At 46.1% G+C, this 23,475-nt stretch overlaps 1 protein-coding gene across 9 annotated transcripts; it reads left to right on the forward strand.

Moving 5' to 3' along the window:
• Positions 1 to 624: 624 nt before the first annotated feature.
• RABL2B (RAB, member of RAS oncogene family like 2B) lies at positions 625 to 23,044 on the forward strand. 9 transcript variants are annotated; one of them, XM_049115185.1, is made up of 10 exons: positions 625 to 755; positions 886 to 998; positions 2,305 to 2,467; positions 7,564 to 7,593; positions 8,739 to 8,818; positions 9,521 to 9,600; positions 12,715 to 12,826; positions 13,168 to 13,265; positions 13,605 to 13,688; positions 22,747 to 23,044. In XM_049115185.1, exons 3-10 carry the CDS (start codon positions 2,361 to 2,363, stop codon positions 22,756 to 22,758), a joined length of 603 nt encoding a protein of 200 aa, XP_048971142.1. In that variant the 5' UTR covers positions 625 to 755; positions 886 to 998; positions 2,305 to 2,360; the 3' UTR covers positions 22,759 to 23,044. The 9 variants fall into 9 exon arrangements, 6 of the variants coding, with proteins under 6 accessions (XP_048971142.1, XP_035551836.1, XP_025310790.1 ...); XM_035695943.2 differs by lacking the exon at positions 22,747 to 23,044 and adding an exon at positions 13,882 to 14,864 and having other exon boundaries at positions 628 to 755; XR_007413394.1 differs by having other exon boundaries at positions 631 to 762; positions 13,171 to 13,265; positions 13,517 to 13,688.
• The last annotated feature ends 431 nt before the right edge of the window (positions 23,045 to 23,475 follow it).

Here is a 23,475-nt window from a genome sequence, read left to right on the forward strand (position 1 = left end):
CCTAAACCGAACCGCTAACCTTTAGTATTACGTCTAATTTTTTTCCTTAACAATAACCCCTAACCGCTAACCCTAATCCTACCTCTAAGCCTAACCTCTAACCCTTAACCCTCACTCTAACTCTAATCCCTATCCCCATTCCTTTCCTCCAATCTTAAACGTACCCCTAATATCTAATCCCTTCTCTAACCCCTAATTCCTAAACCCTAACCCTAATTTTATTCCGTAACCCAACCCCCAACCGCAGCTCCTAACCCTAGTTTATCATCCTAACTCTAACCCTATCCTTAACCTTTATTCCTAACCCCTACCCTAACACCTAACGTCTAATCCCACCCTGGGCCTCACCTTGCCCGACCCCACCCCCCCCCCCATGTCCGAACCTGCCCTCCGGGACACCGCGCACCTCTCCTTCTCTCCCGCACCCCGTGCCCGCCGCGTCCACCGCCCCTCCCCTTTGCTCCGGACTCCCCCGCCCTCGCGACCTCCCGCCCTCCGCGGACTCCCGCCCTCCGCTGACGCCCGGCAGACCCACCCGCCCTCTGGCGGACACCGCCGACCCAACCCGGGTGGAGAGCGCGGTCACCTGCCGGGTTGCCCCCGGCACCGCGCTAGCCACCCGCGCCCCGAGGGGTCCTTCAGGCTTTGCTCGGGCAGCTCTCCTCCGGGTCCTTGCGCCGTTGCGTAGCAGCTGCGAGGACGCTGACCGAGCCGGAAGCGGCGGCCTGGCCGAGTGAGCCGCGGCTGCCTGCGGGGTCCGAGGTGGACGGGGACGGGGGGGAGGGGGGGGGGACCTGGACGGGGATGGGCGGGGACCGGGGGCCGGGCGGGGGAATGGCCACCCGGGCCAACCTGCGGCGTCCCGGTCTTCCCTTGTTTCCCCAGGCGGCCGACCCAGCGTTGGGATCCGCCGGCCCTGGGCCCGGGGCGGGAGAAGGACGGGCCGTGGAGTCCACGCTGCCGTGTGAGGGCGACGGCGGCCCAGCCTGACCGGCAAGGTTGGTTCCCTGATGTGCGGAGTGCCCCGGGAATGCTGGTTGGACGGCAGAGCTTGCGCAGCGGATGGCGCGGACGGCGGCCACCGTGGCAGGTCCCCGAGCTTGCAGTGATGGCTCTGGGCCCGGCCTTGGGACAGATTAGCCCGCTCCGGGGAGGAGGCGGAAGGGGCAGCCCCTCACGGTGCTCCGCAAGCACCTGCCCCTCCCCGGGGCTCCTCCTGAGGCCGAGGGTAGCGGAGGCACAGCAGTGCTGCAGCCAGCGAGCAGTGGCTTGTGCTGGCAGTTTCCACTGGGCCGGGCGGGCAACGGCCCATCACCGCTCTTTCCGCAGTAGCCTCTGCGCGCCTCGTGTCTCCTTTCCTCCGAAGCCAGCACAAGGTCTGCTCATGGCGAAAGCTCAGCAGCAGCCTGAAGGAGGCATTTCTCTGTGCCTGATTAGCTCAGAGTCTGGGCTATTGCACATTCTTACTATAGTTTGAAAAGTTATACTTGGCAGTGAAGAGAGATCAGACCTAGAGATCTCAGCAGGTGTGGGCACCAGATGGCTGCTGGTGTCTTGTACAGACGAAGAATGTAAAGACTAATGTTTAGGGTGGGCAGGAATTAAGTATTTTTTCATGTTATTTGTCTCTTGTAGCACAGTTGATTAGTTCAAATCTGGTTGGAATTGCCTAACTGAGCCCGCTGCCAAGGGAAGCAGTGTCAGTAAAGGTACAGATTTGGCATCATCGCTATTTAGGAGATACTGGAAACTAGTAGAGATTAACCCTAGAGAATACCCACATGGAGAGAGAAAGAGGCAGCCAGTGATGGCAGCAGGGAGGAAAGTCAAGGGGAGGTGGAGGTGTGAGGTAGGTGATCAGGAATGCATATAAGATGTCTTTGGCTGTGGAGTCTGTTCAGTGAGGAAAGCTCAGGCCTACAGAGTGCTGTCACATTGATTGTGTGACATGGGGACTACTTCTTGTCCTGTTCTACGGGTGAGAAAGCTTGCCCATGTACAGCTTGTACATGCCCATGTACTGTCTTTCCACGTGGGAATGGGAGGTGTGGCCCTGAACATAGCTGCTTTAAGGAGATGACACAGGGTAAACCACCCGAAGAGAATTTGAATGGGGACAAGATTACAGCCCCACAGTCCAGCAAGTGGCTACCAGGCTGGTGGTGAATAGAGAAGGATGTAAGTGTGTCCTCAGGCCTTTCTTTCATCAGCTCCTTCTTTCTCCTATCCAGGAAGAGGAAAAAATAGATTTGGTTGAGGAGATTTCTCAACTCTTTAACAACAGCCTCTTCTTGATTTTCCCAGACGGGGACAATACCCAACACGCACACAACTACCCCAGGCTCAGCAGGCAGGAGCCAATGGCCAGCGACAGAGCCAAACCCTGTGAGCTCGACCAAGAGAAATACGATGCTGATGACAACGTGAAGATCATCTGCCTAGGGGACAGCGCTGTGGGCAAGTCCAAGTATGTTGGGAGCTGAGGGAAGAAAGACTAGGCCCAGAGCAGGTTGGGGTGGCACAGAGGAGCATGGCTTCTATAGGGGGTGATAAGGGAGCCTTCTTGGCTGGAGCTCAGGTATATGGGGTGGGGGGACAAAGGGGATCACAGCAGCAGCCGTGTGTGTTGGGGGAGGGGGCAGCCAGTCACAAGGACTGAGTACATAGAGCTTTTCCCTGAGTCCTGGAAGCAGATATTGGCCCAGTTACCCTGGAGACTACTGAAGCAGTCCAGGGTGAGGTGGTGAGAACTGGGGGGTCTTGCATGTTCCATGTGGGCCAAGAGTCTGTGAGTGGGAATGGAGACTGGTGACTGATTGATTAGAGGTGGTGCAGATACCCTCTCAGAGGAGCTCTCCAAGATGAAGCAGAGTGGAAGGAAATGAGGACTGACTGGTCAGCTGGGGCATAGTCTGACTCTTAACCGACTCCAGTGCCCATGTGCCCAGTCAGGGACTCCCCAGCTGAGGAGCTGAAGGCGGGCTCTGAGTGCTGGCGGATCCCACATGTCCCCTCTGACTTCTCAGCAGGAGGGTAGACCAGACATCCGCTCAAGTCCTGTGTCCTAGCTGCTCCAGATCCACCTTGTCTTCCAGCTTCTTTGTTCATTAATTACCCTTGGATTCCAGGGGCTTTGCTGGATTCTAAGCCATCCTCGGGAATTCACATTCTCTCCACCCCACTCCATACGCAAATGCTGCAGGTCTAGTTCAGCATGTTAAAATTGCTTTGACCATCCTCTGCAACATGTCTGTACAATGAAATGAGGGTGAGTGTTGTCGTTTGAGGAGATTGCACAGTAAATAACACTGCCTGTTTCCCAGCAAACAGGGAGCAGGAACAGCAGGCAGGTGGAGAGCAAGCTGGCAGCTTCCTTAGCAGAGGGGAGCTTTGGAGAGCCTGGCTTGTGGTGAGGCTCACGGTGGCCTGCCTGCTCAGCAGCACTGCCCAACCCCAAGTTCTGGTGCTGGTTTCTTACCAGCCTCGCTTAGGACAACAACGAAAAATGGCCTTTCCTGACCTGCTCCTTAAGAGAGGTTAGCTCCAGATATGGTTTGCACCCTGACTCAGCCACTTAAGCTCCTGGCCTCCCGTCGTGTGGGTGAGGTGGTAGGGTAACAAGGGTTACTTCACAGTGTTTTCTAAGTGACCCCAAGGTGTGTCTTCATTGGGTCCTAGTTTTATCTTCCTGTCAGCCACTAGTTTGACCTGATAAAGAAAATTAATAAATACAAATCTTTGTTCAAAAACAGAATGGTTAACTTTAGATGCATTGCCTTTTTTGGGTGATGGCTTTTAGGATGTCATTTTCCCCTTGATCACTGTCCTCTGTTGTGCAAAAGAGGGCAAAGATGCACACCGTGCTAGGGCCATGTATGGCATAAGCACAAACTGGAGTTGAGTAGGAGAGATTAATAAGTGGGGGATACACAGCCTGCCTGGTCCCATGCCTCCTTATCCCCAAGGGCCAGGAGAAGATGCGCTGGATGCCTGGTGAAAGGGGCTCCCAGAGGGGGCTCTGGCACCTGTGACACTTCACATGCTTCTGAGACAAGAGGGTAGAGAGACCATCACTCTTTCACTGCCCACTCTGTTGAGATGAGTCTCTTGGACTCTGCTTTCCTCCTCCACTTCATAAGCACATGACCTCCCAAGGCAGGGTCTAAGCATAGCTCTGTTTCAGGGCCTCTGAATCTCTGGCAGCAGTACTTTCATTGGGTGATGTTCCTACTTCCATCTGTTATTTCTTTTTTTGTTTTAAGATTTTATTTATTATTTATTCATGAGAGACAGAGAGAGAGGCAGAGACATAGGCAGAGAGAGAAGCAGGCTCCATGCAGGGAGTCCCATGTGGGACTTGATCCCGGGACTCCAGGATCATGCCCTGGGCCGAAGGCAGATGCTCAACCGCTGAGCCACCCAGGCATCCCCCATCTGTTATTTCTTTATAATATGGATGCTGTTTCTTGTTCATTGTAAATAGAATCTATCACCCTTGTACGAGGGAAGCTACAGTTTAAACCAGAGAAGTATAAAATCATGGCTAGAATGTATTCAATTTATAGAGGGATAAGGAGTGGCCCTTAACAGTTGTAGTCTAAAGAGAATGTTTAGGGCAGCCCTGTTTGTGACAGTGACAGTTGAGCAAAAATTTGAAGAAGGCAAGGGAAGAAGCCATGCATGAGGAGGAGCATTTCAGCTAGAGGAACTGGCTAGTGGCTAGAACAGAGAGGGAGCAGCAGGAAGGTAATGTGAGAGGAGAGAGCAAAAGGGAGGGCGGGCTGGGTATCTGAGGAGGCTTAGAACTGAAAAAATGGGAAAACAGGAGATGGTTCGAGCAGAGGAGTGACCAAGTCTGAATAATTTTTTAACTGGATTACTGACCAAGTTCAGAATAGGTGTTTCTCTCAATCATCAATAGATCAAGCAGGGAAAGAAAACAGTAAGCAAACATTATGACAGCACATTTATCAAGGTTGACTATTCAGAGAGAGATAGATTATATTTAAGACTTTCTATAATGATGACTAATTTTGTAGAGCACCTTTCCACTTATTGGCACTTGTTGGTGCTTATTGGCCATTGGAACTCCTCTTTTGTGAGATGGGTGTTTAAATCAGTTGCCTATTTTTACTGAATTATCTTTTTATGATTGACTTGTAGGAATATCTTCAGACGTTCTGAACCTTCTTCCAGTCTGTGGCTTTTCACTCCTTTACTGGTGTATTTTGATGAACGGAAACATTTAATTTTAATAAATTAAATTGTTAAAAAATTAAAAATGTTGAGCTTTTATTGAGATGTAATTGATATTTGAGATTGTTAAGGTGTATGCCATGATTTAACATACCTACATACGTGCAAAATGATTGCCACAGTAAGATTTGTTAACACATCCATCACTTCACGTAGTTATCTTTTTTGTGTGTGGGTATGTGACAAACACTGAAGATTTAATCTCCTAGCAGCTTTCAAGGACATGATGCAGTGTTGTTAACTGTAGTCAGTGTGCTGTGCATTAGGTCCTCAGAACTTATCCATCTTATAAGTTTGTAGCCTTTGACCAACACCTCCCATGTCTCTGTGCCATGGAATATTATTCACCCTTTTAAAAAGAAGGAAATCCTGCCATTTGTGACAAGATGGATCTTGAGGGTATTATTTGAAGTGAAATGAGTCAGAAAAAGAGAAATACTGTATGATCTTACATATACATGGAATCTTTTAAAAAAAAAAGAAGAAGAAGAAGGAGAAGAAGAAGAAGAAAAAGGAGGAGGAGGAGGAGGAAAGATGTAAGCTCATAGATACAACAGGTGGGTGGCTGCCAGAGGTGCCGGCAGGGTTGGGAGTGAAGGGGGTCAAAAGGAACAAACTTCCAGTTTAAATAAGTAAGTTGTAGGAATGTAATGTGTGACCTGGTGACTATAGTTAATAGCAATATTAACTGTCCTGCATATCTGAAAGTTGCTAAGAGAGTAATCTGGAAGTTCTCATCACAAGAAAAAAAAATTCTATAGCTATGTTTGGTGATGGCTGTTAACTAGGCTTATTTTGGTGATCATTTTTGGTGAGTGATGTAAGATAGAGATCCAGTTTCATTCTTTTGTACATGGATTTCTATTTTTCTTAACACCATTTATTGAAGAGATCATCCTTTCTCCATTGTGTATTCTCGGTTTATTTCTGGTCAAATATTTGACCATATATGCTTGGGTTTATTTGTGGGCTCTCTGTTCTGTTCCATTGGTCTAAGTATCTGATCTTATGGGATTATCATGAAGATTTGATCTTATATTCTAAAAGTTTTATAGTTTCAGCTCTTAAGTTTAGGTCTGATTCATTTTGAGGTAACTTTTGTATATGGTGTGAGGGAAGGGATCCACCTTCATTCTTTGGCGTGGGAATGTCCACTTTTCATAACATCATTTAAGAGACTCTTCCTTTCCCATTGAATGGTCTTTGGCACCCTTGTCAGAAATCATTTGACCATTTGTGAGGGTTTCGTTCTGAGCTCTATTCAATTGGTCTGTATGTCCATATTTATGCCAGTACCACACTGTTGAGTATTGTAGCTTTGTATGAAGTCTTGACCTCAGGGAAATGTGATTTCCTCAATTTTGTTACTCTCTCACAAGATTGTTCTGGCTACTTAGGATCCCTTGAAATTCCATATGAATTGAGATGCCTGGGTGGCTTAGCGGTTGGGCCCCTGCCTTCCACCCAGGGCGTGATCCTGGAGTCCCTGGATTGAATCTCGCGTTGGGCTCCCTGCATGGAGCCTGCTTCTCTGTCTGCCTGTGTCTCTGCCTCTCATAAATAAATAAACTCTTTTTAAAAAATCCCATATGAATTTTGAGATGTGTTATTTCTGCAAAAATGTCTTTGGGACTTGTATAAGGATTAGGTTGAGTCTGTGGACAGCTGTCTGGCTTGTGGAGGCTTTTCCCCCTGGATGATCATGGTGCTGCCTAAGGCTGGGTTTCCTCTCTGGCCTCCAGGAGCCCAATCCATAAAGGGACTAGGGACTTTGCTTTGGGCAAGGTTATCTATCTAACAACAGTGAGCCTTCTAATCCATAAGGACTGATGTTTTTCCATTTATTTAGGTCTTGTTTGATTTCTTTCCACAGGGTTTTATAGTTCTAGTGTACAAGTATTATGTCTCATTGGTTAAATTTCCTTTCCATATTGCTCATTGCCAGTGTATAGAAATACAACTTATTTTTGAGTGTGGATTTTATATCTTCCAACTTTGCTGAATTCATTAGCTCTATTACTTTCTTTGTGGACTCTTTAGAGTTTTCTATAAAATTATCTATGAAGAAAAATAATTTTACTTCCATCTTTCGGATGCCTTTTATTTAATTTTCTTGCATATGTGCTGGTGTTAGGAGTCAGGAAGAGGGTTGGAGGGCAGTTCCCAAAGGGAAATTCTGGCTGTGGAGTGACATAGGGGGTGGGTGCAGTTGGCCCTAGGTCGTTAGCCTGGACAGGTTGATGCTGTGGGGCAAGGAGGAGGGAGGTTGGAAGATGTACCTGACCACCTTACGCACTGTTCTTACAGACTTATGGAGAGGTTTCTCATGGATGGATTGTATCCTTCACGGGTTGTTCCTCGTTCCTGTGCCCTTTCTCCATCGTGCCAGCTCAGCCTCACTGTTTACCCCTTTGCTCCAGTGGTCCAGGGAGGAGGGATAGGTGAGTGAATGCACAGGTTTCATGCATACTTGCTCCTTACCAGCTGGCAGCACACATAACTGATGCTGTGTATTCGGAGCTTACTCATATTTGCATTTGCTTTATATCAGGAAGACAGTAGGTCGGCTACCAGCACTTGATCACATGCCTGGATTCAAACTCCACCTCCTCCTTCTTGGTAGCTCTGGCCTTGGGCAAGTAATTTAACCTCTCTGACCTCAAAACTTGGGCTAATATCTTAAAATTCTCTGGTATGAATGAACTTTGTAAATCAGGAGCTGCTCCCTCTTCCCGTGGATTGTCCACATTGTCTAGGTTTGGAGTGAGACACTCCCTGGCAACCAGGATGGATTTAAAAGGCTTCCCAGGTGAATCTACTGGGAACCATGGCAGAAGAGAGCCCTGGAGGGGCCCCACTCCCTGCCCTGGGCCCTGGACCCTGGCCCCCAGCCCCCCAAGGTGGAATCTGAGTGTATCTTGCTTCACCTCATACCAAGTGTTCTTTTGCCCTCCCCTGCCTGTATCCTCCCAGCTTGCTGATGAAACCACCCTGTGCTCTGCAGCTTCAGGAAGTCTCGTTCCCCAGGCTCTTTGTCAGGGTTTCACACAGGCAGTTCATAAACAGCCTGTCAGCTGTCTGGCTTGTGGAGGCTTTTCCCCCCAGATGATCATGGTGCTGCCTAAGGCTGGGTTTCCTCTCTGGCCTCCAGGAGCCCAATCCATAAAGGGGCTGGGGCACCCATGGTTGCATTTTCCAACAACATGCTGTTTATGACGGCTTCTCTGTAAAGTTCCATTCCATGTTGTCCCTGTTACTTAGAGGGCCAGGACACACCCCCAGATTTTCCTGCCCCTTGCCTTTCCACAGAGTTTGTGCCAGTGATACTTAAAGCTGATCCTCTGCCTGCAACATTCATTCAATTTATAAAGAACTCCAGAAAGAAAAGAAGAGGGCCAGTTTCATCACACCAGTGCCCTCCCCCACCAAGTACCTTCCATGCCTTCCTTTTTGTTCATCTCTATTCCTTAACGTGAATGCAGTCGGCCACAGCAGCTGTCCACATACGCCCTGACCCTGTACAAGCACACGGCCACGGTGGACGGCAAGACCATCCTTGTAGGTGAGCAGCACATGGCTGGACCATGGACTTTCAAGGGGGAGGGGTGGGGAGGGTAGAGAAGTCTGTGGGAGAGAGTCAGACAGGGAAGAAATGAAACCCCCAGCGGAGAGGAGGGTTGATAGGGAGGACCCTGAGAGCCCAGAGGCCAGGGAGGGGCGAGGAGGCACACAGGCCTCAGTTCCAGCTCTCTGACCTGGTATTCTAATATAGCCAGTGTAAAGAAATAACAACTGTAGTCTGAGTATTATCTTCCACAAAAGGTTTTGACTTTGTATGACACTACCACCTCCTGCTTGGCTAGGCCACGCATTCTGCCTGGCTGTGCCTATCTATCATCTGTGGTCCACACACGTGGGAAGTCAGCCTAGTTTCAACCTTGGAGGGCCTTGCATCTTGTGGGCAGGGGCGGGGAAACCTACCTTCTCCCTTTTGGGACTTCCTGTCTGCACTCTCCCTCCTCCTGGCCTGGCCATATGTTTCCCTCTTACCCACCCCCAGGCACACAGGCATACACAGACCCCCCATGGCACACCCAGGTGCATTGTGTCCTAAAGACACATATATGTGAGCTGTATGGTCTTGTTCCTCCGTGTCTTCCCCCACATGTTGTGTTTCTGCACAGAGGTCAGCACAGAGAAAATCAGGGTGTCTGGGTCTCTCTGCCCTCCAGCCCCATCAGACAGAGTTGTGTTTATGTTGCAGACTTTTGGGACACAGCAGGCCAAGAGCGGTTCCAGAGCATGCACGCCTCCTACTACTACAAGGCCCATGCCTGCATCATGGTATGAAACCAGCTGGGCAGTGATCAAAGGCTCTGGGCAAGCTTGACGGGTCACCCAGCAGTGCTGAGCCCTCACCGAGGCTGGGTACTGGGAGAGAGGGCATCAGGGCAGCCTGGGGTGGTTTCTCAGTGAGAACATGCCCAAGTGAGCTTCTCTTCAAGTGGAGCTGGATGAGGAACCCCCATCCAGGGGGTGAAGCACATCCAGGGCCTCAGCATCAGGCATGGCATCTAAGAGGTAAATATAGTCCTTCCCTGATGGAGCCACCTACCCAGATAGGCTCCCAAGGCCCCCTCGACTGTCACCTGATGCTGCTTCCAAACCAGCCCTTCTCCTCTGTGCTGTCTAGAACACAGTCTTTAGGGGTTCCCCATAGCTACAGGGTCAGAAGTGTCATAACAATACCCAAGGGAGAAGCAGAGAAGCACAGGAGAGCTGTGCAAGCCTATGTCCTGAGGGCCTCCTGCCCAGAGCCCTGGCTCCATTCATAGACTCCACTAATCCTTAACATAAAATCTCTTGAAATTTTCCAAATTGTAATATTGGTACCTATAAGAGGACAGAACGAGAAGCTGACTGGGTAGGGCACATGGCGGCAGTGCAGGGCAGTGCCTCATCTGGAGGCTCACTTAGGCAACTGTCTCTGACCCTGGAGAACCAGGGAGAGCCGGCCATGTCTGTCTCAGTTCTGCACTGGCATTTGGAGTAATGAGCTTACCTCCATTCTCCCTCCAAGGCAGGAGGGAGTAACTTCTCCATTGGCTCCATTAGGACACTCTTCTGAGGGTCCAAATGACGCCTGGGGGTGTCTGTCCTGCCAGCATTCCTACATGCCTGTATGTGCAGCTGTCTGCTGCATGGGGCCTGGCAGGTAGAAAGTGCTTACCTTGTGGTGACCTTAGGGGATCTGATAGTCCCAGAGGGAGTTGGGACTGTCGTCCCACTGTCCACTTTGAAACCCTAATGGGGATGCTCCTCATTAATGCTCCCCAGCCAGCACTTCCTCAGCTCTCAAAACAAACAGAAGTAGCTCAGGAAATCAGACCTGCATGAAAGACCAGGTGACTGATGATGATCATAGGAGGCAGCCTGATGTGAAGCAGATTCCAGAAGATTCATTACAAGTGTGCTTTATAGGGAACTCAAGACAACATGGTCATTTGTTGAAATGGGGCCTGGGTGTACCGTGGAAGAGCCTCCTAGGTGGACCTCCTGCTGCCTCAGCCGTGACAGCTGCTAACCCAAACCCAGGGCAAGCCCCTGGTGCTGGGTAAGGTCCATTTGCTCCCATGAAGGACTGGGTGGTTCAGAAGGAAGAGCAGCTACTCTAACAGGTTACAGGGCTGTCCACCATGATCCACTGTTGTGCTGGGCAGTTTGGGCCTGTGATGTGAGCCCATCCCAGAGGATGGCTTAGAAGCAGGAGGCTAGCTTTTAAGGAGCTCCCACCAGGGGTTTGAAGGACCCCATCCTTGCAGCAATAATTCCAGGCATCTCAGGACTTCTGGCCTCCCCTGCCCTGAGTCTGTAGTGCTCATGCTTATGGCTAATATTTCAAAGCAGATAAAAACTATAAATCATAAAATGTTAATCAACTTACAAGCTACAAGATAATAAAAGATAGTCTTTCCAACTCCGGCCACTGTAGTAAGAGGAGCTGCTACCATGTCCACCCTCCTGCAGTGGATGGTCGTGCAGAACTGCTCTAGCTTCCTGATCAAGAGGATGAAGCAGACGTCCAGCACTGAGCCTTAGTATCCTGAGGGCTCGCAGCTGCTTCCCTTCAAGGGTCCAGTTCGCCTCAAGACTGCGGCGTGGAGCTGGCACCCGAAGACAAGGTGTAATGGTGCTTGGGAGGTGGAGATCCAGCTGGTGACAACTCGCCACCTCCTGCATGCAAACCACTTTCTGCAGCACCGGGCAGATGTGCAAGAACAAGCATCGCCCAGATGTGTGCACCTTGGCCACTCGCAGGGCCAGCGCCATCCTGCGTAGCTAGGATCCCCTGCTGGGGAAGAGGAAGCCACCCGCCCAACTCCAAAGCAATAAAGATGTCAACCACCTCAAAATAAGAATAATAGATTAAAATTACTTTTAAAAACGTTTAAAATACAAAATGAACAACAGATTAAACAAAAGTTTAAAATTAAAAGCACATTGATGGTGGGTGCCTGGGTGGCTCAGTCAGTTGATTGCAGCTCAGGTCATGCTCTCAGGTGGTCAGATGGATCCCCACATCGGGCTGTTCTCAGTGTGGAGTCTGCAGGAGTTTCTCCCTCTCCCCGTCTCCCTGCTTGCAGTGTCTCTCAGATGAATAAGTAAAATCTTTAAAAAATAAAAAAAAAGGTACACCAATAGTAACTACATAGAAACTTTAGAAGCACTTGAAATTCTAACAGCAATTTTTTAAAGATTGATTGATTGATTGATTGATTGATTGATTGATTTTAGAGCATGTGCATGCGAGATAGGGGAAGGGCAGAGGGAGACTCTCAGGCAGACTCTACACTGTGCATGGGGCCCGGTGCAAGGCTTGTCCTCACAACCTGCAGATCGTGACCTGAGCCAAAACCAAGAGTTGGTTGCTCAACCAACTGACTAAGCCACCTCGGGGACCCACAAAGGAATTTTAAGACACAGTTTAAGCAATAATAGGCTAAGAAAAAAATTACAATTTGTAACAGACTATATTGATTAGTACTATGATACATCTCGATTAAAATAGGTACACAGGGGCACGTGGGTAGCTCAGTCTGTGAAGTGTCTGCCTTCAGCTCAGGTCATGATCCCAGGGCTCCGGGATCGAGTCTCACATCAGATTCCCTGCTCTGTGAGGAGTCTGCTCCTCCCTCTGTCCCCTCCCCCCAATCATGCTCTCTCTCTTGCTCGCTCTCAAATAAATTCCTTAGAAAAAAAAGAAATAGGTACACAGGATTAGGTGGCAAGATAATAAAACAAGTAAACATTAAAAACCACTTTTGGGTCTGGAGGTTCTGGGGGCTTCCCTGAGAAGGGCAGCCCCAAAGCCACCCAGCTGCTTGTGTGTGTGTCAGGTGTGGGTGGTATGCAGACCCTGACACACCTAAGCTGTTTTCCTTCCTCTGTTCGTTGCAGGTGTTTGATGTGCAGAGGAAGGTAACCTACAAGAACCTGAGCACCTGGTATACGGAGCTTCGGGAGTTCAGGCCAGAGATCCCATGCATCCTGGTGGCCAATAAAATTGATGGTGGGGTCATCCCTGCATCTGGGTGTCCACAGTCCATGGGGGACCCACCACCACATGTTTATTCCTCTATTCCTGGGACAGTAAACCTTCAATGATCTGTCCTTCCCCCAAAATTACAGCCCTTATTTGCTTGCCATCAGTCTCTTTCCAGTAAAGATGCCAACTAAGCCAATCTTCCCTCTTCCCAAGACACAGTTCCCTGTTCCATGAACTCTTCCTAGGACATGTCCCCTGATTGTCCCTGTCTGTCCAACTTTCTGGAATTGTCTCTAGTGACCCACTCTGCAAAACCCTCTCCCTTTCCCTTGATGACAGGCCAGTGTCCTCCCTTCTCTCTACAGCAGACATAAAGATGACCCAAAAGAGCTTCAGTTTTGCCAGGAAGTTCTCCCTCCCCCTGTACTTTGTCTCAGCTGCTGATGGTACCAATGTTGTGAAGGTAATGGTGGACTGCAGAGCTTAGGGAAGGCCAAGTGGTCAAGGGATCAGGGAAGCTACTAAGAGGAGGGCTGGCTGCAGGGACAGTGGGGAGGACAGGCGTTGCTGCAGGGGCGTGAGTGGGCAAGCCAGAGCCAGGGGTGATAGGAAAGGATCATTGTTCTGACAGTGGAGGTGATGGGCCTGGGCTTGGTGAGAGAAAGTACATTGATTGGGAGAAGGTGAATTGAGAGGTGACCTTGCTGACTTTAGGGGTGGAGTGTTGTGTGGACACAGGACCAGAACAGGGCACAGGGACCCACAGCCGTGTCTTCTCCCCGCCACCTCACCCTATCCCCAGCTCTTCAATGACGCGATTCGATTAGCTGTGTCTTACAAACACAACTCCCAGGACTTCATGGACGAGGTTTTGCAGGAGCTTGAGGTAGGTCAGGCCAAAATGTTGGGTGGGCTAAAGAAGACAGCCTCTCTGCAGAGGGATGTGGAATGTAAGCCAGTAGAGCGGCTCCTGCTGGGCCTGGCAGGCGGCACATGCTCGTAGTGTCTGCGCCCCTGGAAGTGCCAGAGCCACACTGGGCAGATTCAGAGCCAGGCCTCACCCACAGCCTTGTCCACAGAACTTTGATTTGGAGCAGAAGGAGGAGGATGCACCAGACCAAGAGCAGCGTGGCAGCACGGAGAGCCCCTCCCCTTCCTGAGTCAGAGAAGCAAGCCTCTTTGCATGGACTTTGGGGAGGGGGGTATCCTTCAGAATACCCTCCACTCGGCCGCCCTCTAGCTATGAACAGAAGCATTGTTGCAGGCCATCCCCCTCACCGTCTCCCTCCCCCACTGCCCTGGCCCGTGATTCCTGTCCTTTCCACAGCTGTCCCTCCTCTGCGCCCAGGGATGGGGGGGGTGGGGGGAGTCTGCAGCAGCAAGCACCCTCGACAGGTGTGAGAGATCCTGAGAGCAGCAAACCCTGAAGCAAAATTAGGGATCAATAGCCTAAGCCTCCCCAGGCTGCACAGAGGCAGGGAAGAACTTTGTGTGTCTCAAATAAAAGGAAATGGAGGTGTGTTTTCTCTCCCAGAACTGACCTCAGGGCTTATTCATTGCCTTTCCACCAAGGGAATGATTTCTAATCCCTGATGGCCCCTATTCCCACCCCTACAGATTTGTGGGGCATCCATTCTTTTTCCTCTTTAGTCTCCCAACCAACTTTTTTTAGAAATGGTTTTGATCCCCCAGCCTTTTCAGGAGCTCTTCTGGGCACCCGTGTCTCACTGGTCCACTGAGGCCTAGATCATAGGACAGGTTTGCTGGTACAGCCCAGGGAAACAGGTGACAAGTCCTGCCACCCTTGCCAGTACCACGGAGCACACCCATCTAGATTGTAAGAAGAGCTTCCCTTTAAAGCTCCGACATCAGCAGATGATACTTTCCTGCCTTTTTTTTTTTTTAGGACTGTGGTGGGTACTGCTTCATGGGGCAGGGGGAAGGGCTGCCCTACTGCCTTTCCCACTTCCCTCCAACACGTGTTTACTAGTGTGTATGATCATCTTGTGCATCATCGTTTCTGGTGTTTTCATTTTTATAGTAAAGTTTGAATTAACATAAACATTGCATGTTTGTGCATGCTTATGGGTCTGGATCTCACTGAGCAAAAAGCCACAAAAGAACTTGTGACCATCAGTTAGATGAATGAGGGAGGCAAGGGCAACTGGGTCAGCTTTGCTGTAATAGAAACCATTGCAATGGAATTTTGCTTTTTTTTTTTAAGATTTTATTTATTAGAAAGATAGCATAAGCAGGGGGAAAGGCAAAGGGAGAAACAGACTCTCCACTGAGCAGGGAGTCTGACATGGGGCTCAATCTCAGGACCCCAAGATCATGACCTGAGCTGAAGGCAGACGCTTAACACACTGAGCCCTGGAATTTAGTGTTTTAAAAAGAATGAGTATTTGGAAAGAACAAGAAACAAAAACAAATCTTATTTGCCTTTAAATTACTAATACTTAATAATTTCAATGAAAAAGATATAACTTGACCTGAGATTTTGAGGAATGTGTTACCCTGAGCTTTTAAAAACTATTGGGGGCGGGGGGGGGGTGCGGGGAGCGGGGGGAGCATCTGGGTGGCTCAGTTGGGGAAGTGTCTGCCTACCTTCAGTTCAGGTCATGATCCCACAGTCCTGAGATGGGATCCCTGCTCAGCAGGCAGCCTGCTTCTCCCTCTCCCTCTGCCCCTTCCCCCTGCTTGTGCTCTCTCACCTCTCTGTCAAATAAACAAAATCTTAAAAAAAAAAAAAAAAAAAATCCAAAAAAAAAACAAAAAACCCTTTGGTGTTGTAGATGACTAATAAGTATTTTTTAACACAATGGCTTTATTGAGTTATTCAAATACCATAAAATTCATAAAATTATGTTACCATCTTGCATCAAGTTCCCTAGAGTGGAGAGGGGAGCAGGAGAGGATAGGAGGCCAGCTTCTGTGTCCCCTGCCCCAGGGAAGCTGTAGAGGACAAACTGCCCCGCAGAGTTGGTCCCACTTGAGGGGGGGGGGTGCTTTTTGCGGCAGTTAGCAAGTGTGGGAGGCGGAGGGCGAGGAGGGGATGGCGCCCGGCCTCCAAGGCAAAGTGGCTGCTGAGGTGGCAAGGCAATGCTCCAGGGGAAGGGCAGGTTTACCCATCAACTCCCAAAGCAGCCAGGAGCGCTCAGGCAGGGTGCCAGCGCCATCCACGGCCACCCACCCTCGCATGCTTAGAACCACCTGCTCCTTAAAGTTCATTCCATCCTGACTAAGACAGGGAACACCACCCCTGGATCTTTTTTTAAATATTTTATCGAGGTGAAACTTACATAACATAAAACTCACCCTCTTAAAGTAAACGACGCAGCCCCGTTTAGTACGATCACAATGCTGTGCAACTATCACTGCCGTCTAGTTCTAGAATATTTCCATCACTCAAAAGTAAAACCCCTTGCTCATCAAACAGTGTTCCCCTGTACCCTCTCCCTTCAGCCCCTGGAAAATTCTAATCTGCATTCTGTCTATGGATTTACGTATCCTGGATATTTCACATAAATGGAATCATATACTGTGACCTTTTATGTCTGGCTTCTCTTAGCATAATGTTTTCAAGATTTATTCCAGTAAGAAATACTTCATTTCCTTTTAGGACTGAATAATGTTCCATTGTATGTATATCCCACAGTTTGTTTATCCATTCATTCATTGATAGATGTTTGGGGGGTTTCCACCTTTTAGCTACATGACTAGTGCTGCTGTAAACATGCTTATACGTGGACTTACAGGAGCACCAGAGTTCTGTTCTCTTGGATGCCTTCGTCCGCTCAGGCTGCTATCACAAATTACTACTGACTGGGTGGCTTACAACACATTTATTTCTCATGGTTCTGGAGCCCCGGAATTCTAAGATCAGGGTGCCAGCAAGATTGGTTTCATTCTGAAGCCTCTTTTCTTGCCTTGTCGGCAGCTGCCATCTCACTGTGTGCACACGTGACCTCTTCTTGTTCAGAGAGGGATCTCTTTCTCTTACCCTTCTTAAAAGACCACACATCCTTTGTCCTCCAAATTGGGCCCCACCCCTATGTCCTCATTTAATATTAATTACCTCCCTAAATACCGACTCCAAATACATATTGAGGGTTAGGGCTTCCATATATGAATTCTGGGGGATCATAATTCAGACCATGGTACAGTATATATCTAGGAGTGGAATTACAGGATCATATGGTAATTACATATTTAAACTTATGAGGAACTTCTGATCTTTTCCAAAGTGGAACCATTTACAGTCCTACAAGCAATGCACAAAGGTTCCGATTTTGCCACACCCTTGCTAGCCCCTGTTACTTTCTATTTTTAAAGACAAATTTAATCCATTCTCGTAGTTGTGAAGTGGTACCTCATTATGGTTTCGATTTGCATTTCCCTAATGACATGGTGTTGAGCCCCTCTTCATATATTTCTTAATCATTTGTAAATTTTCTTTGGAGAAATATCTATCCAAGTACTCTGACTATTCTTGTTTGGTTTTCTTTTTTGTTGTTGAGCTCTAAGAGTTCTTTATATGTGTCCTGGATCTAAAGCCTCATCTAATTTATGATTTGCAACTACTTTCTCCCATCCTATAGATTATCCTTACACTTTGTGGATAATGTCTTTGGTGCACAAAAGCCTTTAATTTCTAAGAAATCTAGTTTATCTTTTGTTGTTGTTACTCATGTTCTTGGTGTCATATATAAGAATCCCTTGCCAAATCCAAGGTCATGAAGACTTAACCTTTATGTTCTCTTTTAAGAGTTTTATTGTTCCAGCTCTTATATTTAGATCATTGATCCATTTTGAATTAATTTTTGTATATGGGGACACCAGGGTGGCTCAGCAGTTGAGCACCTGCCTTTGGCTCAGAGCGTGATGCCACAGTCCCACATCCAGCTGCCTGCATGGAGCCTGCTTCTCCCTCTGCCTGTGTCTCTGCCTCTCTCTGTCTCTCATGAATAAATACATAATATCTAAAAATATTTTTTTTGTATATGGCATGACATAGGGATCCAGCTTCACACCTGTGCATGTGAATGTCCAGTTGTCCTGGCACCATTTGTTGCAAAGAATGTCCTTCTCTCCTTTAATGGTTTTGCCACCTTTGTCAAAAGTCAGTTGGTCATAATTGTATGAGTTTATTTCCAGACTCTCAGTTCTATTCGGTTGGTCTAGATGTGTATCCTTATGCCAGGACCACACTGTTATAATTACTGTAGCTTACTAGTACAGTTTTGAACTCAAGAAGTGAGAATCCTTCAACTTCGTTCTTTTTAAAGATTGTTTCGGGACCTCTGGGTGGCTCAGTAGTTGAGCCTCTGCCTTCGGCTGAGGGTGTGATCCCGAAGTTCCGGGATGAGTCCCACAAAGGTCTCCCTGCGGAGAGCCTGCTTCTCCCTCTGCCTATGTCTCTGCCTTCTCTCTGTGTCTCTCATGAATAAATAAAATCTTTTAAATAAATAAATAAAGATTGTTATGACATCTTTACAGTATTAAGTTTTCCAATCCATGAACATGAGAAGTCTCTCCATTTATTTGAGTCTTCAATTTGTTTCAGCAGTGTTTGTAGTTTTCATGTAAAAATCTTTCACTTCTTGGTTAAATTAATTTCCAGGTATTCTGCAGATGTTATTTCCTTTTTTGATTGTTTATTGCTGGTTACAGAAACACAGCTCACTAATGTGTGTTGATGCTGTGCCCTGAAACTTTGTTGAATTATTAACTCTAGTAGTTTTCTGTGGATACTTATGCATTTTCTATAAATAGAATCATACGTGCATATTGGAAATGTTTTTACTTATTCCTTTCTTATTTGGTTGCTTTTTATTTCCTTTAATTGCCTAATTGCTCTAACTAGAACTTCCAGTACTATGTTGAATTAAAGTGGTGAAACCAGGCATCTTTCCCTTGTTCCTGATCTTAGGGGAAAAGTTCAGTTTTTTACTGTGGAGTATGACATTGGTTGTGTGTGGGTTTTCCCCTATGGCCTTTATCACATTGTAGAAGTTCCCGTCTGTTCCTAATTTTCTGGGTTTCTTATGAAAGGCTGTTGGAATCTGGCAAATGCATTTCCTGCACCAACTGAGATGACCATGTGGTTTGTCCACTTCATTCTATCAATGTGGTATGTTACACTGATTGAATTTTGTATATTGTACCACTCTTCTATTCCTGTGATAAACCCCGCGTGTTCATAGCATATAATCCTTTTAATACAAGGTTGAATATGCTACTATTTCATTAAAGGTTTTTGGATCTATATTCATGAGGGATTGTAGGGATATTTGATGATACTTTACTTGTAAAGTAGCATTGATATCAAAATAATGCTTCCCTCTTATAATGAGTTATGAAATGGTTACTCTTCTCTTTTTTAGAATAGTTTCAGAAAGATGAGTGTTAATTCTTCTTTAAATGCTTGGTAGAATTCACCAGTGAAGACATCTAGTTGCAAATTTTTCTTTCATGATATGTTAGTTTTCCAAACAGATGCAACCTTTGCTTTTTGTAAATCTCTTCAAATTTTCCATTTCTTCTTTCTATTTCTTATTAAACCAGTTTGGTAATTTGTGTTTTCTAAGAATTTTTTCATTTCTTCTAGGTTATGTAATTTGGGAGGCACATGTTGGTTTATTTTCTTACATTTCTTTTCAGTTCTGTATAATAGTAATGTTACTACTAATTTTTTATTTTTACTATTTTCACCATTCTTTTTTTATAATAAATTCATTTTTATTGGTGTTCAATTTGGCAACATACAGAATAACACCCAGTGCTCATCCCGTCAAGTGCCCCCCTCAGTGCCCATCACCTATTCACCCCCACCCCCAGCCCTCCTCCCCTTCCACCACCCCTAGTTCGTTTCCCAGAGTTAGGAGTCTTTATGTTCTGTCTCCCTTTCTGATATTTCCCACACATTTCTTCTCCCTTCCCTTATATTCCCTTTCACTATTATTTATATTCCCCAAATGAATGAGAACATACACTGTTTGTCCTTCTCCGATTGACTTACTTCACTCAGCATAATACCCTCCAGTTCCATCCACGTTGAAGTAAATGGTGGGTATTTGTCATTTCAATGGCTGAGTAATATTCCATTGTATACATAAACCACATCTTCTTTATCCATTCATCTTTCGACTGACACCGAGGCTCCTTCCACAGTTTGGCTATTGTGGACATGCTGCTAGAAACATCGGGGTGCAGGTGTCCCGGCGTTTCATTGCATCTGAATCTTTGGGATAAATCCCCAACAGTGCAATTGCTGGATCATAGGGCAGATCTATTTTTAACTCTTTGAGGAACCTTCACACAGTTTTCCAGAGTGGCTGCACCATTTCACATTCCCACCAACAGTGCAAGAAGGCTCCCTTTTCTCCACATCCTCTCCAACATTTGTGGTTTCCTGCCTTGTTAATTTTCCCCATTCTCACTGGTGTGAGGTGGTATCTCATTGTGGTTTTGATTTGTATTTCCCTGATGACAAGTGATGCAGAGCATTTTCTCATGTGCATGTTGGCCATGTCTTCCTCTGTGAGATTTCTGTTCATGTCTTTTGTCCATTTCATGATTGGATTGTTTGTTTCTTTGGTGTTGAGTTTAATAAGTTTTTTATAGATCTTGGAAACTATCCCTTTACCTGATACATCATTTGCAAATATCTTCTCCCATTCTGTAGGTTGTCTTTTAGTTTTGTTGACTGTATCCTTCGCTGTGCAAAAGCTTCTTATCTTGATGAAGTCCCAATAGTTCATTTTTGCTTTTGTTTCTTTTGCCTTCGTGGATGTATCTTGCAAGAAGTTACTGTGGCCGAGTTCAAAAAGGGTGTTGCCTGTGTTCTCCTCTAGGATTTTGATGGAATCTTGTCTCACATTTAGATCTTTCATCCATTGTGAGTTTATCTTTGTGTATGGTGCAGGAGAGTGGTCTAGTTTCATTCATCTGCATGTGGATGTCCAATTTTCCTAGCACCATTTATTGAAGAGGCTGTCTTTCTTCCAGTGGATAGTCTTTCCTCCTTTATCGAATATTAGTTGACCATAAAGTTCAGGGTCCACTTCTGGGTTCTCTGTTCTGTTCCATTGATCTATGGGTCTGTTTTTGTGCCAGTACCACACTGTCTTGATGACCACAGCTTTGTAGTACAACCTGAAATCTGGCATTGTGATGCCCCCAGCTATGGTTTTCTTTTTTAAAATTCCCCTGGCTATTCGGGGTCTTTTCTGATTCCGCACAAATCTTAAAATAATTTGTTCTAACTCTCTGAAGAAAGTCTATGGTATTTTGATAGGGATTGCATTAAATGTGTAAATTGCCCTGGGTAACATTGACATTTTCACAATATTAATTTTGCCAATCCATGAGCATGGAATATTTTTCCATCTCTTTGTGTCTTCCTCAATTTCTTTCAGAAGTGTTCTATAGTTTTTAGGGTATAGATCCTTTTCCTCTTTGGTTAGGCTTATTCCTAGGTATCTTATGCTTTTGGGTGCAATTGTAAATGGGATTGACTCCTTAATTTCTCTTTCTTCAGTCTCATTGTTAGTGTATAGAAATGCCACTGACTTCTGGGCATTGATTTTGTATCCTGCCACGCTACCAAATTGCTGTATGAGTTCTAGCAATCTTGGGGATATTTCACCTTTCTTTTCTCTTTATCATTATAACTAAAAGTTTGTCGTTTTTGTTGATCTATTCAAAGAACCAACTTTTGGTTTAATTACTATTGTTTTTCTTTTTTCTGTTTCATTTATCTATAATATTTATTTCCTGTCTTCTACTAGCTTTTGTTCAGTTTGCTCTTCTTTTTCCACTTGCTTGCAGTGTAAACTTAGGTTACTAATTTGAGATCTTTCTTCTTTTTAAACATACACATTTATTGCTATAAATTTCCCTCTGAGCACCGCTTTTGTTGCACACCATAAATCTTTTTATATTGTTTTCACTTTCACTTGTCTCTATTTTCTGTACTCCCTTGTGATTACTTCTATGATCCATTAAGCTTGTTTAAGAGCATTTCTTTATTTTCCACATATTTGTGAATTTTCCAGTTTTACTTTGTTTTTGATTCTACTTCACCCTTTGTGATCAGAAAAGATATTTTATATGATTTCAGTCTTTTAAAATTTATTGAAAGTTGTTTGTGCCCTAAAACATGGTCTGTCCTAAGAAATGTTTCATATGGATTTGAGAAGAATCTGTATTCTGCTGCTGTTGGGTAGAGTGTGCTATGCCTGCCTGTTGCAGGTAGGTCATTGATTAACAGTGTTGTTAAAGTTCTGTATGACCTTGTGGACCTTCTGTCTAGACGTTCTCCATCCACTACTGATAGTGGAGTGCTGATGCCTCCAAATAGTACTGTGGCACCATTTGTGTTTCCCTTCAATATGTTAATGTTTGCCTAAAAGATTTAGAGGTCTGTTGTTTGGTGCACATGTGCATATATGCTTTTTAGAGTATCTGTATTTTATCCTTTATGATTATAATTATCTTCTTGATGAATTGACTCTTTTTTCAATATCTAATGCCCTTCTTTGCCTCTTCCAACAGTTTGGACCTATGGTCCATTCTGTCCAGTGTGGGTATGGCCACACCATGTTTCTACTGGTTACCATCTGTATGGACGGTCTTCTCCACCCTCTCACTTTAAACCTATTTGGGTCTTTGGGCTAAAGTGAAGCTTCTGGAGGCAGCTTAGGGCTGGATCTTGGCTTTTTAAACATCCTGCCAAGCTCTGCCTCTAACTGGAGAGATCCAATCATTTACATTAGAAATAGTTTCTAAGGTAAATGAGAAGGAAGAACTCACTTCAGTCATTTCCTAAGTGTTTTCTATTTGTCTCAAACTTCTTTTCACTGAATCAAGATTGATTTCCAACCTTGAAAACATTTGGACTAATCAAAATGGTGCTGCTATAATTTCTTATCATTCTTTAGTACGTCATATAGAGATGCTTAGATGTGGACACTGGACCCGACGACCCTTTGTAAGAGTTCCGGAGCCCTCAGCTACCCTAACAAAGCAGAAATTGACAACACAAGCAGCACCGACGTGCAGGTGTCTGATGAGGACTTCAGCAGCAGGTTGTGCACACAAACCAAATGCAAATTTGTGTTTATACTTTCTGTGTTTACTTTCTGTCTTTGCTCCATAAAGCCGCTGATATAATTGAGGCATCTTTCAAGTATGAGATTTCTAAATATTGTAATAAAAAACAAATGGAAAAGCCACAAACTACTTTGTCACAAATTCCTACACCAAAAATGGAAACACAAGCCAGGTGCTTTTATCCAAGTCCCCACACCTCAATATCAGTTTTAGATATTTTCCTATACACTTTGTAGATATCTTTTTGCAATCAGCTCATTAATTTATGCAAATTAGGGAAACTGATTTCTAATGCCATCACCTTTAAAGGTATCTTCTATATTTCTGCCCCCCCCCAAGACACCCACCAGATCTGTAGCCCAGGTGAACAATGATGCAACCAACTGTTTAGGAGCCCAAAGCAGTCTGTAATCTTACCTTCCTAAATATGCAATGATCTCAAATTTCTGCCTGGGTAAACAAAAAGACTCAAGTGATCAGGGATCCCTGGGTGGCACAGCGGTTTGGCGCCTGCCTTTGGCCCAGGGCGCGATCCTGGAGACCCGGGATCGAATCCC

The sequence above is a fragment of the Canis lupus genome, chromosome 10 (assembly GCF_003254725.2).
Source record: "Canis lupus dingo isolate Sandy chromosome 10, ASM325472v2, whole genome shotgun sequence".
NCBI lineage: Eukaryota > Metazoa > Chordata > Mammalia > Carnivora > Canidae > Canis > Canis lupus.